General features: G+C 43.9%; 1 protein-coding gene across 3 annotated transcripts in view; it reads right to left on the reverse strand.

Annotated features, from left to right (window-relative positions):
- LOC118965583 (paired mesoderm homeobox protein 1) overlaps nt 1-18620 on the reverse strand; it is a 145894-nt gene extending 127274 nt beyond the window's left edge. The window contains exons 1-5 of one of the 3 annotated variants that reach the window (XM_090183001.1): nt 16861-16998; nt 15241-15456; nt 7535-7707; nt 4430-4599; nt 240-515 (exon numbers count right to left, since the gene is read on the reverse strand). In XM_090183001.1, the coding sequence (XP_090039127.1) occupies nt 383-515; nt 4430-4599; nt 7535-7707; nt 15241-15391 (627 nt within the window). In that variant the 5' untranslated portion in view covers nt 15392-15456; nt 16861-16998 and the 3' untranslated portion in view covers nt 240-382. Of the gene's footprint in view, nt 516-4429; nt 4600-7534; nt 7708-15240; nt 15457-16860 lie in introns of all 3 variants that reach the window. The other 2 variants (XM_090183000.1, XM_090183002.1) reach the window with 2 other exon arrangements.
- Between the last annotated feature and the right edge of the window lie 212 nt (nt 18621-18832).

Genomic DNA, 18832 nt, shown 5'->3' on the forward strand with positions numbered 1-18832 from the left:
CCAAAAGTCCCCAAATGTTTGAAATTCTGAAATTCTAAGGCAAAGGTGGCACATATCCTGTTGGTGCCAGAGTGAGGAGAGGAACGTTGATAGTAAAACTGTATAACAATGATGAATACAGTCAGTTACCCTCTGGTTCATTGGCCATCGTGGCTACTTAGCTGGACAGGATATGCTCTCAAATGTCTCTGGCGTGTAGGACCAGTTTTCTGTAGACGATTACGCACATAACCACACACTAAACACATTCATTGACATTGTGACGTGCCGTTAAAAACCAAGACTGCAGTTTGAACTGCTTGTTGTGTCGTCCTTTGGTAAACGTGATTTCTCTGTAGAACTCTCTAGACTTTAGGAGAAGCATTTATCTTCCTCCTCTTCATCAGTTGACAGTAGGCACCTGGTTGAGGCTGTACTCCTTGGCTTTGAGCCGGAGGTTAGCGATGCTGTTAGCCATGTTCATCCCCTGGGCTGAGGTGGTGGGAGAACATGTGGGGGGGTACGCTGCCATGGCACTAGAGAGTTAGGGAGAAAATAGAGTAATTATTAAACTATCTGTTAACCCTGAAACCTAACCCTAACCACTAACCCTAACCCTAACCCTAACCCTAACCCTAACCCTAACCCTAACCCTGCCATGGCACTAGAGAGTTAGGGAGAAAATAGAGTAATTATTAAACTATCTATTAACCCTAAACCCTAACCCTAACCCTAACCACTAACTCTAAACCCTAAACTCTAACCACTAACCCTAAACCCTAAACTCTAACCACTAACCCTAAACCCTAACCCTAACCCTAACCACTAACTCTAAACCCTAAACTCTAACCACTAACCCTAACCCTAGCCACTAACCCTAACCCTAACCATAACCCTGCCATGGCACTAGAGAGTTAGGGAGAAAATAGAGTAATTATTAAACTATCTGTTAACCCTGAAACCTAACCCTAACCACTAACCCTAACCCTAACCCTAACCCTAACCCTAACCCTGCCATGGCACTAGAGAGTTAGGGAGAAAATAGAGTAATTATTAAACTATCTATTAACCCTAAACCCTAACCCTAACCCTAACCACTAACTCTAAACCCTAAACTCTAACCACTAACCCTAAACCCTAAACTCTAACCCTAAACCCTAACCACTAACCCTAACCCTAACTACTAACTCTAAACCCTAAACTCTAACCACTAACCCTAAACCCTAAACTCTAACCACTAACCCTAAACCCTAAACTCTAACCACTAACCCTAACCCTAACCACTAACCCTAACCCTGCCATGGCACTAGAGAGTTAGGGAGAAAATAGAGTAATTATTAAACTATCTATTAACCCTAAACCCTAACCCTAGCCACTAACCCTAACCACTAACTCTAAACCCTAAACTCTAACCACTAACCCTGAACCCCAAACTCTAACTCTAACCCCTAACTCTAGGCCTAAACCCTACACCTAACCACTAACCCCTAACTCTAGCCCTAAACCCTAACCCCTAACCCCTAACTCTAGCCCTAACCCCTAACCCCTAACCACTAACCCTTCAACCCTAAACCCTAACCCCTAACCCATAGCCCCTAAACCCTAACCCCTAACCCTAACCCTGCCATGGCACTAGAGAGTTAGGGAGAAAATAAAGTAATTATTAAACTATCTGTTAACCCTGAACCCTAACCCTAACCCCTAACCCTAACTCTAACCCTAACCCTGACCCTAACCCTGCCATGGCACTAGAGAGTTAGGGAGAAAATAGAGTAATTATTAAACTATCTGTTAACCCTGAAACCTAACCCTAACCACTAACCCTAACCCTAACCCTAACCCTGCCATGGCACTAGAGAGTTAGGGAGAAAATAGAGTAATTATTAAACTATCTATTAACCCTAAACCCTAACCCTAACCCTAACCCTAACCACTAACCCTAACCACTAACCCTAACCACTAACCCTAACCCTAATCCTGCCATGGCACTAGAGAGTTAGGGAGAAAATAGAGTAATTATTAAACTATCTATTAACCCTGAACCCTAACCCTAACCACTAACCCTAACCCTAACCCTAACCCTAACCCTAACCCTGCCATGGCACTAGAGAGTTAGGGAGAAAATAGAGTAATTATTAAACTATCTATTAACCCTGAACCCTAACCCTAACCACTAACCCTAACCCTAACCATAACCCTGCCATGGCACTAGAGAGTTAGGGAGAAAATAGAGTAATTATTAAACTATCTGTTAACCCTGAAACCTAACCCTAACCACTAACCCTAACCCTAACCCTAACCCTAACCCTAACCCTAACCCTGCCATGGCACTAGAGAGTTAGGGAGAAAATAGAGTAATTATTAAACTATCTATTAACCCTAAACCCTAACCCTAACCACTAACCCTAACCACTAACCCTAAACCCTAAACTCTAACCCTAAACCCTAACCACTAACCCTAACCCTAACCACTAACTCTAAACCCTAAACTCTAACCACTAACCCTAAACCCTAAACTCTAACCCTAAACCCTAACCACTAACCCTAACCCTAACTACTAACTCTAAACCCTAAACTCTAACCCTAAACCCTAACCACTAACCCTAACCCTAACCACTAACTCTAAACCCTAAACTCTAACCACTAACCCTAAACCCTAAACTCTAACCCTAAACCCTAACCACTAACCCTAACCCTAACCACTAACTCTAAACCCTAAACTCTAACCACTAACCCTAAACCCTAAACTCTAACCCTAAACCCTAACCACTAACCCTAACCCTAACTACTAACTCTAAACCCTAAACTCTAACCACTAACCCTAAACCCTAAACTCTAACCACTAACCCTAAACCCTAAACTCTAACCACTAACCCTAACCCTAACCCCTAACCCTAACCCTGCCATGGCACTAGAGAGTTAGGGAGAAAATAGAGTAATTATTAAACTAACCCTAACCCTAACCACTAACCCTAACCCTAACTACTAACTCTAAACCCTAAACTCTAACCACTAACCCTAAACCCTAAACTCTAACCACTAACCCTAAACCCTAAACTCTAACCACTAACCCTAACCCTAACCCCTAACCCTAACCCTGCCATGGCACTAGAGAGTTAGGGAGAAAATAGAGTAATTATTAAACTAACCACTAACCCTAACCCTAACCCCTAACCCTAACCCTGCCATGGCACTAGAGAGTTAGGGAGAAAATAGAGTAATTATTAAACTATCTATTAACCCTAAACCCTAACCCTAGCCACTAACCCTAACCACTAACTCTAAACCCTAAACTCTAACCACTAACCCTAAACCCTAAACTCTAACCCTAAACCCTAACCACTAACCCTAACCCTAACTACTAACTCTAAACCCTAAACTCTAACCACTAACCCTAAACCCTAAACTCTAACCACTAACCCTAAACTCTAACCCTAAACCCTAACCACTAACCCTAACCCTAACTACTAACTCTAAACCCTAAACTCTAACCACTAACCCTAAACCCCAAACTCTAACTCTAACCCCTAACTCTAGGCCTAAACCCTACACCTAACCACTAACCCCTAACTCTAGCCCTAAACCCTAACCCCTAACCCCTAACTCTAGCCCTAAACCCTAACCCCTAACCACTAACCCTTCAACCCTAAACCCTAACCCCTAACCCATAGCCCCTAAACCCTAACCCCTAACCCTAACCCTGCCATGGCACTAGAGAGTTAGGGAGAAAATAGAGTAATTATTAAACTATCTATTAACCCTGAACCCTAACCCTAACCACTAACCCTAACCCTAACCATAACCCTGCCATGGCACTAGAGAGTTAGGGAGAAAATAGAGTAATTATTAAACTAACCCTAACCCTAACCACTAACCCTAACCCTAACCACTAACTCTAAACCCTAAACTCTAACCACTAACCCACCACTGACTCTCAAACAATGAGAAACAAGATTCTCTGGTCTGATGAAACTAAGATTGAACTCTTTGGCCTGAATGCCAAGCGTCAAGTCTGGAGGAAACCTGGCACCATCCCTAGAGGGAATCATGGTGGTGGCAGCATCATGCTGTGGGGATGTTTTTCAGAAGCAGGGACTGGGAGACCAGTCAGGATCGAGGAAAAGATGAACGTCTTTGAGCCAGCCAGAGCGCGGACTTGAACCCAATCAAATCTCTCTGGAGAGACCTGAAAATAGCTGTGCAGAGACCCTCCCCATCCAACCTGGCAGAGCTTGAGAGGATCTGCAGAGAAGAATGGGAGAAACTCCCCAAATACAGATGTGCCAAACTTGTAGCGTCATACCAAAGAAGACTCTAGGCTGTAATCGCTGCCAAAGGTGCTTCAACAAAGTACTGCATTTTTTTATTAAATCCCAGCCTGTATCTGACATACAGTACAGTATGGTTTAAAACCCAAATCAAAAGAGCTGAGACAGTTACCTGTCCTTACCTGTAGGGTGAAGAGGAGCCCCAGGACAGGTAGTCGTTGGGTCGAGGTGCGATTGGCTGCTCCACTGCTGTGAGGTCACGAGAGTAGGACTTCATCATGGAGGAATTTTTACTGGCTAGCATAGCACGCTCGTTACGACGGAACTTAGCCCTCCTGTTCTGAAACCACACCTGGGAGAGAGGGGACAGGATAACATCATTAGAGAGAGAGAGAAGACAGGAGAACATCATTAGAGAGAGAGAGAGAGAGAGAGGACAACAGAACATCATTAGAGAGAGAGAGGACAGGAGAACATCATTAGAGAGAGAGGACAGGAGAACATCGTTAGAGAGAGACGACAGGTGGAACATTGTTAGAGAGAAAGAGACAGGACAGGTGAACATCGTTAGAGAGAGAGAGAGAGAGAGAGAGAGAGAGGACAGGTGAACATCGAGAGAGAGAGAGAGCAGGTGAACATCGTTAGTGTGAGAGAGAGAGAGGACAGGTGAAGCATTGTTAGAGAGAAAGAGAGAGGACATGTGAACATCCTTAGTGAGAGAGAGAGAGAGAGAGAGAGAGAGAGAGGACAGGTAAACATTGTTAGTGAGAGAGAGCAGAACAGCTGAACATTGTTAGAGAGAGAGCGAGATGACAGGTGAAACATTGTTAGAGAGAGAAAGAGAGGACAGGTGAAAATCGTTAGAGAGAGAGAGAGAAGGGGGGGACAGGTGAACATAGAGAGAGAGACAGAGAGAGGACAGGTAAACATCGTTAGTGAGAGAGAGAGGGCAGGTGAACATCGTTAGAGGGAGAGGACAGGTGAACATCGTTAGAGAGAGAGAGAGAGAGAGCAGGTGAACATCGTTACAGAGAGGGAGAGGACAGGTAAATCAGATTATACTATTTGCATTCTGTTGCTATCAAGATAAAGATTGTAGGTGAGGTCAGAGAAGAGAAGAACATTCTATTGTGTTCTACTATTTTCTATTCTATTCTACATTCGCTTTGAAGGATTTCAGTGGAACCGAGTCGCTGCACATAGCCAATCCAGGCTGACGCCCACCTGTCCCTCAGTGAGGTTAACCCTGACTCTCACCTGTACATGTCCCTCAGTGAGGTTAACCCTGACTCTCACCTGTCCCTCAGTGAGTTTAACCCTGACTCTGACCTGTACCTGTCCCTCAGTGAGGTTAACCCTGACTCTGACCTGTACCTGTCCCTCAGTGAGGTTAACCCTGACTCTCATCTGTACCCCATACTTCAGTGAGGTTAACACTGACTCTCACCTGTATCCGCACCTCAGTGAGGTTAACCCTGACTCTCACCTGTACCCCACACCTCAGTGAGGTTAACCCTGACTCTCACCTGTACCCGTGTCTCAGTGAGGTTAACCCTGACTCTCCTCTGTACCCGTACTTCAGTGAGGTTAACCCTGACTCTCACCTGTACCCCATACCTCAGTGAGGTTAACCCTGACTCTCACCTGTACCCGTGTCTCAGTGAGGTTAACCCTGACTCTCATCTGTACCCCATACCTCAGTAAGAATAACCCTGACTCTCACCTGTACCCCATACCTCAGTGAGGTTAACCCTGACTCTCACCTGTATCCGTACCTCAGTGAGGTTAACCCTGACTCTCACCTGTACCCCATACCTCAGTGAGATTAACCCTGACTCTCACCTGTACCCCATACCTCAGTGAGGTTAACCCTGACTCTCACCTGTACCCGTACCTCAGTGAGGTTAACCCTGACTCTCACCTGTACCTGTCCCTCAGTGAGGTTAACCCTGACTCTCACCTGTACCCGTACCTCAGTGAGGATAACCGTTAGAGAGAGAGAGAGAAGGGGGGGACAGGTGAACATAGAGAGAGAGACAGAGAGAGGACAGGTAAACATCGTTAGTGAGAGAGAGAGGGCAGGTGAACATCGTTAGAGGGAGAGGACAGGTGAACATCGTTAGAGAGAGAGAGAGAGAGAGCAGGTGAACATCGTTACAGAGAGGGAGAGGACAGGTAAATCAGATTATACTATTTGCATTCTGTTGCTATCAAGATAAAGATTGTAGGTGAGGTCAGAGAAGAGAAGAACATTCTATTGTGTTCTACTATTTTCTATTCTATTCTACATTCGCTTTGAAGGATTTCAGTGGAACCGAGTCGCTGCACATAGCCAATCCAGGCTGACGCCCACCTGTCCCTCAGTGAGGTTAACCCTGACTCTCACCTGTACATGTCCCTCAGTGAGGTTAACCCTGACTCTCACCTGTCCCTCAGTGAGTTTAACCCTGACTCTCACCTGTACCTGTCCCTCAGTGAGGTTAACCCTGACTCTGACCTGTACCTGTCCCTCAGTGAGGTTAACCCTGACTCTCATCTGTACCCCATACTTCAGTGAGGTTAACACTGACTCTCACCTGTATCCGCACCTCAGTGAGGTTAACCCTGACTCTCACCTGTACCCCACACCTCAGTGAGGTTAACCCTGACTCTCACCTGTACCCGTGTCTCAGTGAGGTTAACCCTGACTCTCCTCTGTACCCGTACTTCAGTGAGGTTAACCCTGACTCTCACCTGTACCCCATACCTCAGTGAGGTTAACCCTGACTCTCACCTGTACCCGTGTCTCAGTGAGGTTAACCCTGACTCTCATCTGTACCCCATACCTCAGTAAGAATAACCCTGACTCTCACCTGTACCCCATACCTCAGTGAGGTTAACCCTGACTCTCACCTGTATCCGTACCTCAGTGAGGTTAACCCTGACTCTCACCTGTACCCCATACCTCAGTGAGATTAACCCTGACTCTCACCTGTACCCCATACCTCAGTGAGGTTAACCCTGACTCTCACCTGTATCCGTACCTCAGGGAAGTTAACCCTGACTCTCACCTGTACCCCATACCTCAGTGAGGTTAACCCTGACTCTCACCTGTACCCGTACCTCAGTGAGGTTAACCCTGACTCTCACCTGTACCTGTCCCTCAGTGAGGTTAACCCTGACTCTCACCTGTACCCGTACCTCAGTGAGGATAACCCTGACTCTCACCTGTACCCCATACCTCAGTGAGGTTAACCCTGACTCTCACCTGTACCCCATACCTCAGTGAGGTTAACCCTGACTCTCACCTGTACCCGTGTCTCAATGAGGTTAACCCTGCGTGCCAGGTCCTCCCGTACGAAGGCGTCAGGGTAGTGTGTCCTCTCAAACACTCTCTCTAGTGCCTGCAGCTGACTGCTGTTGAAGGTTGTTCTGTTACGACGATGCTTCCTCTTCTTCTCCTCAGAACTCACATGCTCATCTAAAGAGAAACACACATCAATATGAACACTGACAAACAGGTATATGTAAATGTAGCCCTATACACATTGAGAGCAGTACAGTACAGAACAGATTCAAATACATCCTGATTACAGCCCTGCTACATATAACCAAATGTTGACTGTGGATTGTGTTTTTGTTCTAGACTTTTGGATTGACTTTTGCTTCAATTGTGTTTTATTTAGTATTTTATTTGTTTTATTTATTTATCCTGAACCTTTATGTGATAATACACAGTCATAATCATCCACGAGAAATAAACATTCAAGATTATAACACATATATTGTTATAATGGAACGTGAGAAACATGTTATTTGACCATTTAAAACCCTAAACCTCAACTAGCCAGTTAGTGTATTTCTGATCAGTGGTCGGCACATTGAAATGAAAGATGTGCATCGTGAACATTCAAAATGTCACATATCGTTTGATTATTAGGGGCAAACTTTAGGCTAGCCTACGATTTAGGTTATTAATAATATACAGTGATTATTAGGGGCAAACTTTAGGCTAGCCTACGATTTAGGTTATTAATAATATACAGTGATTATTAGGGGCAAACTTTAGGCTAGCCTACGATTTAGGTTATTAATAATATACAGTGATTATTAGGGGCAAACTTTAGGCTAGCCTACGATTTAGGTTATTAACAATATACAGTGGCTTCGGAAAACATTCCGATCCCTTTTCTCCCACATTTTGTTACGTTACAGCTTTATTCTAAAATTATTATTTTTAACTCAATCTACACACAATACCCCATAATGACATCACAATACCCCATAATGACATCACAATACCCCATAATGACATCACAATACCCCATAATGACATCACAATACCCCATAATGACATCATAATACCCCATAATGACATCATAATACCCCATAATGACATTACAATACCCCATAATGACATCACAATACCCCATAATGACATCACAATACCCCATAATGACATCACAATACCCCATAATGACATCACAATACCCCATAATGACATCACAATACCCCATAATGACATCATAATACCCCATAATGACATCACAATACCCCATAATGTCATCACAATACCCCATAATGACATTACAATACCCCATAATGACATCACAATACCCCATAATGACATTACAATACCCCATAATGACATCATAATACCCCATAATGACATCACAATACCCCATAATGACATCACAATACCCCATAATGGCATTACAATACCCCATAATGACATCATAATACCCCATAATGACATCACAATACCCCATAATGTCATCACAATACCCCATAATGACATTACAATACCCCATAATGACATCATAATACCCCATAATGACATCACAATACCCCATAATGACATCATAATACCCCATAATGACATTACAATACCCCATAATGACAGCATAATACCCCATAATGACATCACAATACCCCATAATGACATTACAATACCCGAAATTGACATCATAAGACCCCATAATGACATCATAATACCCCATAATGACATCATAATACCCCATAATGACATCATAATACCCCATAATGACATCATAATACCCCATAATGACATCATAATACCCCATAATGACATCATAATACCCCATAATGACAAAGTGAAAACAGTTTTTTTGAAATCTTAGCAAATGCATTCAAAGTAAAAACAGAAATACCTTATTTACATAGAATTCAGACCCAATGCTATGGTGCATCCTGTTTCCATTGATCATCCTTGAGATGTTTCTACAACTTGATTGGAGTCCACCTGTGGTAAATTCAAATGATTGGACATGATTTGGAAAGGCATACACCTGTCTATATAAGGTATTTGACAGTGCATGTCAGGGCAAAAACCAAGCCATGAAGTGGAAGGAATTGTCCGTAGAGCTCCGAGACAGGATTGCGTCGAGGCACAGATCTGGGGAATGGCACCAAAAAATATCTGCAGCATTGAAGGTCCCCAAGAACACAGTGGCCTCCATCATTCTTAAATGGAAGAAGTTTGGAAGACTCTTCCTAGAGCTGGCCGCCCAGACAAGCTGAGCAATCGGGGGAGAAGGGCCTTGGTCAGGAAGGTGACCAAGATCCCGATGGTCACTCTGACAGAGACCCAGAGTTCCTCTGTATAGACGGGTGAACCTTCCAGAATGACAACCATCTCTGCAGCACTCCACCAATCAGGCCTTTATGGTAGAGTGGCCAGACAGAAGCCACTCCTCAGTAAAAGGCACATGACAGTCCGCTTGGAGTTTGCCAAAGGCACCTAAAGACTCTCAGACCATGAGAAACAAGATTCTCTGGTCTGATGAAACCAAGATTGATCTCTTTGGCCTGAATGCCAAGCATCACATCTGGAGGAAACCTGGCACCATCTCTAAAGTGAAGCATGGTGGTGGCAGCATCATGCTGTGGGGATGTTTTTCAGGGACTGGGAGACTAGTCAGGATCGAGGGAAAGATGAACTGAGCCAGGTATAGAGAGATCCTTGATGAAAACCTGCTCCAGAGCGCTCAGGACCTCAGATTGGGGCGAAGGTTGACCTTCCAACAGGACAACGACCCTAAGCACACAGCCAAGACAACGCAGGAGTGGCTTTGGGACAAGTCTCTGAATGTCCTTGAGTGGCCCAGCCAGCGCCTAGACTTGAACCCGATCGAACATCTTTGGAGAGACCTCAAAATAGCTGTGCAGCGACGCTCCCCATCCAACCTGGCAGAGCTTGAGAGGTTCTGCAGAGAAGAATGGGAGAAACTCCCCAAATACTGGTGTGCCAAGCTTGTAGCGTCATACCAAAGAAGACTCGAGGCTGTAATCACTGCCAAAGGTGCTTCAACAAAGTACTGTGCAAAGGGTCTGAATTCTTATATAAATGTGATATTTTGTTAAAAAAAATATATAACTTAGCAACAAAAACATGTTTTTGCTTTATCATTATGGGGTATTTTACAATAAGGCTGTCATCTAACAAAATGTGTAAAAAAAAGTGTTATTTAAAATATAATTTGTGTTTACAAAAGGTTTCTGCGTAGATCTACTAAGTTTTACTCCCAATGGTCCCAGTCTGTGGGCCGTCTGTCTCTTGATGCTCTGTTACTAGAGAACCCTCCTGTCAGAGGAGACACTCATTCCTCCGACACACTTCTCCTCCTCATCAATCACTAATTAAACCATGAAGCCTCAGGGACACAGACCAGACCCCGCTACAGACCATGCTACAGAGCCGGCTACAGATCTGGCTACGGAGCCCCTACAGACCAGACTACACAGCCATTACAGACCCGACTACAGACCATGCTACAGAGCCTCTACAGATCTGGCTACGGAGCCCCTACAGATCAGACTACACAGCCATTACAGACCCGACTACAGACCAGACTACACAGCCATTACAGACCCGACTACAGAGCCTCTACAGCCGGCTACAGATCTGGCTACGGAGCCCCTACAGACCAGACTACACAGCCATTACAGACCCGACTACAGAGCCTCTACAGAGCCGGCTACACATATAAGCTATCGAACAGAGACTTGGGATTCTCTCTCTGAGAATTGACACTTAATAAGAGGAAACAGCAATAACAGAGCTCTCACTAGTTCGACCTACATCCAACCAGTCAGAGTATTGAAATAACATCATTGGTCAACGAATAAAACTCCTAAGTTTGACCCCTGGATCCATGACATGAATTTGTGTGCAATCTAATGGCACCATGTCCTGCTGGTGGAAATACATTCCTATGAATGCAGCTGGAGACTGGAACGAGCTGCAACAAACACTCAAACTTTTAAAAAACAGTTTTATCTCCATCTCTTCGTTCAAAGACTCAATCATTGACACTCTTACTGACAGTTGTGGCTGCTTCGTGTGATGTATTGTTGTCTCTACCTTCTTGACCTTTGTGCTGTTGTCTGTGCCCAATAATGTTTGTACCATGTTTTGTGCTGCTACCATGTTGTTGCCATGTTGTGTTGCTACCATGTTGTTGTCATGTTGTGTTGCTACCATGTTGTTGTCATGTTGTGTTGCCACCTTGCCATGTTGTGTTGCTACCATGTTGTTGTCATGTTGTGTTGCTACCATGTTGTTGTCATGTTGTGTTGCCACCTTGCCATGTTGTGTTGCTACCATGTTGTTGTCATGTTGTGTTGCTACCATGTTGTTGTCATGTTGTGTTGCCACCTTGCCATGTTGTGTTGCTACCATGCTGTCATGTTGTGTTGCTACCATGCTGTGTTGTCATGTGTTGCCACCTTGCCATGTTGTGTTGCTACCATGTTGTTGTCATGTTGTGTTGCTACCATGCTGTGTTGTCATGTGTTGCTGCCATGCTATGTTGTTGTCTTAGGTCTCTCTTTATGTAGTGTTGTGTTGTCTTAGGTCTTTCTTTATGTAGTGTTGTGTTGTCTCTCTTTATGTAGTGTTGTGTTGTCTCTCTTTATGTAGTGTTGTGTTGTCTCTCTTTATGTAGTGTTGTGTTGTCTCTCTTTATGTAGTGTTGTGTTGTCTCTCTTTATGTAGTGTTGTGTTGTCTCTCTTTATGTAGTGTTGTGTTGTCTTAGGTCTTTCTTTATGTAGTGTAGTGTTGTCTCTCTTTATGTAGTGTAGTGTTGTCTCTCTTTATGTAGTGTTGTGTTGTCTCTCTTTATGTAGTGTTGTGTTGTCTCTCTTATCGTAATGTGTGTTTTGTCCTATATTTTTATTATTATCTATTATTTTATTTAATTGATTTTGTATATTTTTAATCCCAGGCCCCCGTCCCCGCAGGAGGCCTTTTGCCTTTTGGTAGGCCGTCATTCTAAATAAGAAATTTGTCCTTAACTGACTAGTTAATTAAAGGTTCAATAAAACATTTAAATAAATAGAGATTTTAAATAATCAGCCTCATTCATCCAGCCGGCCTCTGAAGAAACACTCACATGATTCATTTAAGAGGCCTGTCAACATTCATTTCTGAACGACGTAAACAAACATAGAGCTGCATGTTTACACTAGATTGCGTCCAGAATTGACTCCTGTAAGAGCTCATTTATAGCCTGCTTTAGAGTTACAAGGGCTAGCTTTTTTAGGTTTGCATTGATTATTGGTGTTTACTAAAATAATATGCTACTTTTTGAAGCATTAATTTAGGAATATAAAATATATATATAAAAAAAACTCACCTTCATAAATGGTTTTATTATACATTTTTAAGCTCACACATTTTAAAATGGATTCCACTTGATTTTGTTGGTCTAAAATATAGGCCTAGAATATTCTCCTCTGTGTCTTTATGAGACAATGGGATTCTCACATTTATTACAGTACTCACTAAAGCTTAATTGTCGGCCTACACGTGTAGTGAGAAGTCTGTTGTTGTTTATGTAATAAACATAACACATTTGATGTGTGACACAGAGTTAGGCCAAGCCTGGTCCTGAAACGTAAGCCTAAAAGCATTCTTTCTAAAAAGCCGGCATAACACATTAACTTTACACGGTTGTCCTTATTTAAAGAAAACAACTTATTTTCTGCTAATGATGTTTTTACAAGTAAAGACCAACAATTGAGGGCGACACGCCAACAGACCTACTGCACAGCTGGGTGATGACGTCACAGTAACAGGTATTAGCTACTGTGGTCGTTCCACTGGTATGAGTACACCGAGGTCCGAACCTCCTAAAATATTCAATAACAACTCAGTCAGGAGTCGCAATTTACTGTTGACAGTTGGAAAAATACGCAGGGTGCAATTCAGAAACTTGGTTGTGCATCAGCAGTTTTCCTGTTGTCCCTGACAATCACTCAATTATCATATCTACATGTACATACTACTTCAATCAGCCTGACTAAACGGTGTCTGTATGTAGCCTCGCTGCTGTAGCCTAGTGGTTAGAGCGTTGGACTAGTAACCGGAAAGTTGCAAGTTCAAACCCCCGAGCTGACAAGGTACAAATCTGTCGTTGTGCCCCTGAACAGGCAGTTAGCTAATAGGCTATGTGTTTGTAGGGGCTAATTGTATAGCTAATAGGCTATGTGTTTGTAGGGGCTAATTGTATAGCTAATAGGCAATGTGTTTGTAGGGGCTAATTGTATAGCTAATAGGCTATGTGTTTGTAGCGGCTAATTGTATAACTAATAGGCTATGTGTTTGTAGCGGCTAATTGTATAACTAATAGGCTATGTGTTTGTAGCGGCTAATTGGATAGCTAATAGGCTATGTGTTTGTAGTGGCTAATTGTATAACTAATAGGCTATGTGTTGTAGCGCGCTAATTGGATAGCTAATAGGCTATGTGTTTGTACTGGCTAATTGTATAACTAATACGCTATGTGTTGTAGCGGCTAATTGTATAGATAATGTGTTGTAGATCCACCGAGCTACAGCAACCAAGGTGATAATGGCTGGGGTCATTTTGCCTTGTTTTTGTTGTTCTCCAGATAGAATTTTAGAGTTTTTAAATTGTATATAAATGCAGATTTGCTCTGAAGCACCCCAACTTTTCTTGGTGTGGAATTTTCATTGTTGGACATAAAAGTCTGTAAAAAAAACATCAGGAAATCAGCTCCAAGTGATTTACATTTAAGAAATATGTTTCTAAGTAGAGCGACACGAAGTGATCGTATACAAATGTAAGCAAGGTTTGAAATGATTATGTTTTAGTCAAACATTATATATGTTTGGGCTTCTTGCTTTCAATTTGCAGTCTACAAATTACTTGTAATTAAGGCCATCCTTTCTAGAAAGAATCAGCTCCCAGCTGAATCTAGTTGATGATCCCTGGTATATATAACATAGCCACTGGGGAAGTAGTTTGGACAAATGTTTTTTGGTCAGCGCTGGCACAGCAGACTGCTTTATCAGTCCACTAATACAGTACGATTAAAGGCCCAGTCCATAGGTACAGTACGATTAAAGGCCCAGTCCACTAATACAGTACGATTAAAGGCCCAGTCCATAGGTACAGTACGATTAAAGGTCAGTCCACTAATACAGTACGATTAAAGGCCCAGTCCATAGGTACAGTACGATTAAAGGCCCAGTCCACTAATACAGGACGATTAAAGGCCCAGTCCATAGGTACAGTACGATTAAAGGCCCAGTCCACTAATACAGTATGATTAAAGGCCCAGTCCATATGTACAGTACGATTAAAGGCCCAGTCCATAGGTACAGTACGATTAAAGGCCCAGTCCACTAATACAGTATGATTAAAGGCCCAGTCCATAGGTACAGTACGATTAAAGGCCCAGTCCACTAATACAGTACGATTAAAGGCCCAGTCCATATGTACAGTACGATTAAAGGCCCAGTCCACTAATACAGTACGATTAAAGGCCCAGTCCATAGTACCAGTCAAAAGTTTGGACACACCTAGTCATTCAAGGGTTTTTCTTTATTTTTTTAAACTATTTTCTACATTGTAGTAACCAAAAAACTGTTAAACAAATCAAAATATATTTTAGATTCTTCAAAGTAGCCACCCTTTGCCTTGATGACAGCTTTGCACACTCTTTGCATTCTCTTAACCAGCTTCACCTAGAATGCTTTTCCAACAGTCTTGAAGGAGTTCCCACATATGCTGAGCACTTGTTGGCTGCTTTTCCATCACTCTGCGGTCCAACTCATCCCAAACCATCTCAATTGGGTTGAGGTTGGGTGATTGTGGAGGCCAGGTCATCTGATGCATCACTCCATCACTCCTTCTTGGTCAAATAGCCCTTACACAGCCTGGAGGTCTGTTGGGTCACTGTCCTGTTGAAAAACAAATGATAGTCCCACTTAATGCAAACCAGATGGGATGGCGTATCGCTGCAGAATGCTGTGGTAGCCATGCTGGTTAAGTGTGCCTTGAATTCTAAATAATTCACAGACAGTGTCACCAGCAAAGCACCCCCACATCATCACACCTCATCACACCTCCCCCTCCCCTCCTCTCCCTGTCTCACAAAGACACAGCGATTGGAACCAACAATCAAAAATTTGGACTCATCAGTCAAAAGGACAGATTTCCACCGGTCTAATGGCCATTGCTCGTGTTTCTTGGCCCAAGCAAGTCTCTTCTTATTATTGGTGTCCTTTAGTAGTGTTTGCTTTGCAGCAATTTGACCATGAAGGCCTGATTCACGCAGTCTCCTATGAACAGTTGATGTTGAGATGTGTCTGTTACTTGAACTCTGTGAAGCATTTATGTGGGATGCAGTTTCTGAGGCTGGTATCTCTAATGAACTTATCCTCTGCAGCAGAGGTAACTCTGGGTCTTCCTTTCCTGTGGCGGTCCTCACGAGAGCCAGTTTCATCATAGCGCTTGATGGCTTTTCAGCATTGAATGACCTGGACTGTTGTTTCTCTTTGTATATTTGAGCTGTTCTTGCCAAATAGAGCCATCTTCTGTATACCATCCCTACCTTGTCACAACACAACTGATTGGCTCAAAAGCATTAAGAAGAAAATAAATTCCACATATTACATTTTAACAAGGCACACCTGTTAATTGAAATTAATTCCAGGTGACTACATGAAGCTGGTTGAGAGAATGCCAAGAGTGTGCAAAGCTGTCATCAGGGTGGCTCATTTGAAGAATCTTAAAAATAAAATATATTTGGATTTGTTTAACACTTTTTTGGTTACTACATGATTCCATATGTGCTATTTTATAGTTTTGATGTCTTCGCCATTATTCTACAATGTAGAAAATAGTAAAAAATAAAGAAAACCCCTTGAATGAGTAGGTGTGTCCAAACTTTTGACTGGTACTGTATAATTTATATTTTTTACATATATATATATTTTTATCCAGGGGGATTTTTCATCACCCTCAACACCCCTATTTCCCGAAGCTATTGTATAGAGGCTCTATAAAAAGGGTTGTGATTGAGCAATCTAAAGGAGTATAGAGGCTCTATAAATAAAGAAGAAGAATAAAAGCACATGTTCGTTGTGCGCTATGAGTAGCTTTATGCGCCTCCATCCCTTCCCAGGTTACACAGGAAAGGTTATGAGCGCATGAAGAACGCATGAACGCATGAAGAAAACATTGGTGTTGTTTCACGGACGTGTGTTCACTAACGTGACAATTTTCTCTATCTGATATCACAACGTATTACAGTTATTCTACACCGGAGGAAGGCCACACCATTCCCCTTTCTACTAACTTACTCTCCTGCTGCGTCGTATCGCTGCCGCTGGTCAGCCCCGGGGACTCCACCACGCTCCTTCCCGCATCCCCGGCGCTCTCATTGGCCTGAACCCCTACCATCTCCCGCACCTCCTCCAGATCCAACAGGTGGCTGACAGAGAAGTTTTTATTGGCCTGCAGTGTTTCCAGTTTGGCTGATATCGGGCTCTCCAGGCGGCTCGTCAGTGAGTCTTGTCTGTCCATTACATGCGCATAGCCAGAAGTCATGACGCTGACTCAATACAGACGTCAAAACACCGATTAGCGTATAACAAACCTACCTAGCTAACTTATACTCGACGCACAGAAAAATATCAAGAATAACTCCAAACCCATAACAGCGCTGGTTTCAACTCAAGACAGGGCTCGTTTTGTATGAATTTGGTTGGAAAGCCGTTGGTTTTACAGATCCAAATCACTCCACTTTAAGCCAGATCTATGGTCCTCTGTTCGATTCCACTCGATAAGAGGCCCCTCACCTCGTCAAATAAAACCCCGAAACATATACAACACGAAAACATTTGGCTTCTTCCTGGATATTCCCCGGATTTTTAAACACAAAGAGTAGTAGGCTATAGCACGTTTCTCCTCTCCTGCATCTGAGTCCAGACCGTCCAGACCGCGGTATGACTGAGCTGGGGTAAACGTTTCTCCTCTCCTCTGAGTCCAGACCGCGGTGTGACTGAGCTGGGGTAAACGTTTCTCCTCTCCTCGCCTGTGAGTCCAGACCGCGGAATGACTGAGCTGGGCTAAACGTTTCTCCTCTCCTGCCTCTGAGTCCAGACCGTCCAGACCGCGGTATGACTGAGCTGGGGTAAACGTTTCTCCTCTCCTCTGAGTCCAGACCGTCCAGACCGCGGTGTGACTGAGCTGGGCTAAACGTTTCTCCTCTCCTCGCGGTATGACTGAGCTGGGCTAAACGTTTCTCCTCGCCTGTGAGTCCAGACCGCGGTATGACTGAGCTGGGCTAAACGTTTCTCCTCTCCTCCCCTGTGAGTCCAGACCGCGGTATGACTGAGCTGGGGTAAACGTTTCTCCTCGCCTGTGAGTCCAGACCGCGGTATGACTGAGCTGGGCTAAACGTTTCTCCTCGCCTGTGAGTCCAGACCGCGGTATGACTGAGCTGGGGTAAACGTTTCTCCTCGCCTGTGAGTCCAGACCGCGGTATGACTGAGCTGGGGTAAACGTTTCTCCTCGCCTGTGAGTCCAGACCGCGGTATGACTGAGCTGGGGTAAACGTTTCTCCTCGCCTGTGAGTCCAGACCGCGGTATGACTGAGCTGGGGTAAACGTTTCTCCTCGCCTGTGAGTCCAGACCGCGGTATGACTGAGCTGGGGTAAACGTTTCTCCTCGCCTGTGAGTCCAGACCGCGGTATGACTGAGCTGGGGTAAACGTTTCTCCTCGCCTGTGAGTCCAGACCGCGGTATGACTGAGCTGGGGTAAACGTTTCTCCTCGCCTGTGAGTCCAGACCGCGGTATGACTGAGCTGGGGTAAAAAGGAACGATGAGGTCTCACATTCGCGCGTTTTGAGTCAAATCTATCGCTCAACGCCCAGGACCCTGCGAGGCGGAGCGAGCGTCTGGTAACGGGAAGGGAACAGGCCGAAGTGAGTGTCACGCACAGGGCGGCTGAGAGGGGGAAATAAATCACCATTTGAAGACCCTGGGGTAAACTGATCGCCCTAAAAAGGAGTCTGCAATTACGTGGCAATGCTTTCTGCGCTGACTCTGACAGTCCGTGTCCTCGTGTGTGAAGCACCCCACCCCCTTCAACAATGCACACCATCACACAAAAAAGCGCTGATAAACCGATTTACGTTTTGGCAGTTGGAAATTGGGATTTTGATAATTGAAGTCTATGCCTCTCATTGTTTTCATTGCAGCCAAACTAATACACTGTATTCTGCCACATGGTAATACTTATAATGTATTTATGGCGGATAATATCTTTG

The sequence above is a fragment of the Oncorhynchus mykiss genome, chromosome 8 (genome assembly GCF_057628025.1).
Source record: "Oncorhynchus mykiss isolate SJ-2025 chromosome 8, ASM5762802v1, whole genome shotgun sequence".
Classification (NCBI taxonomy): Eukaryota; Metazoa; Chordata; class Actinopteri; order Salmoniformes; family Salmonidae; genus Oncorhynchus; species Oncorhynchus mykiss.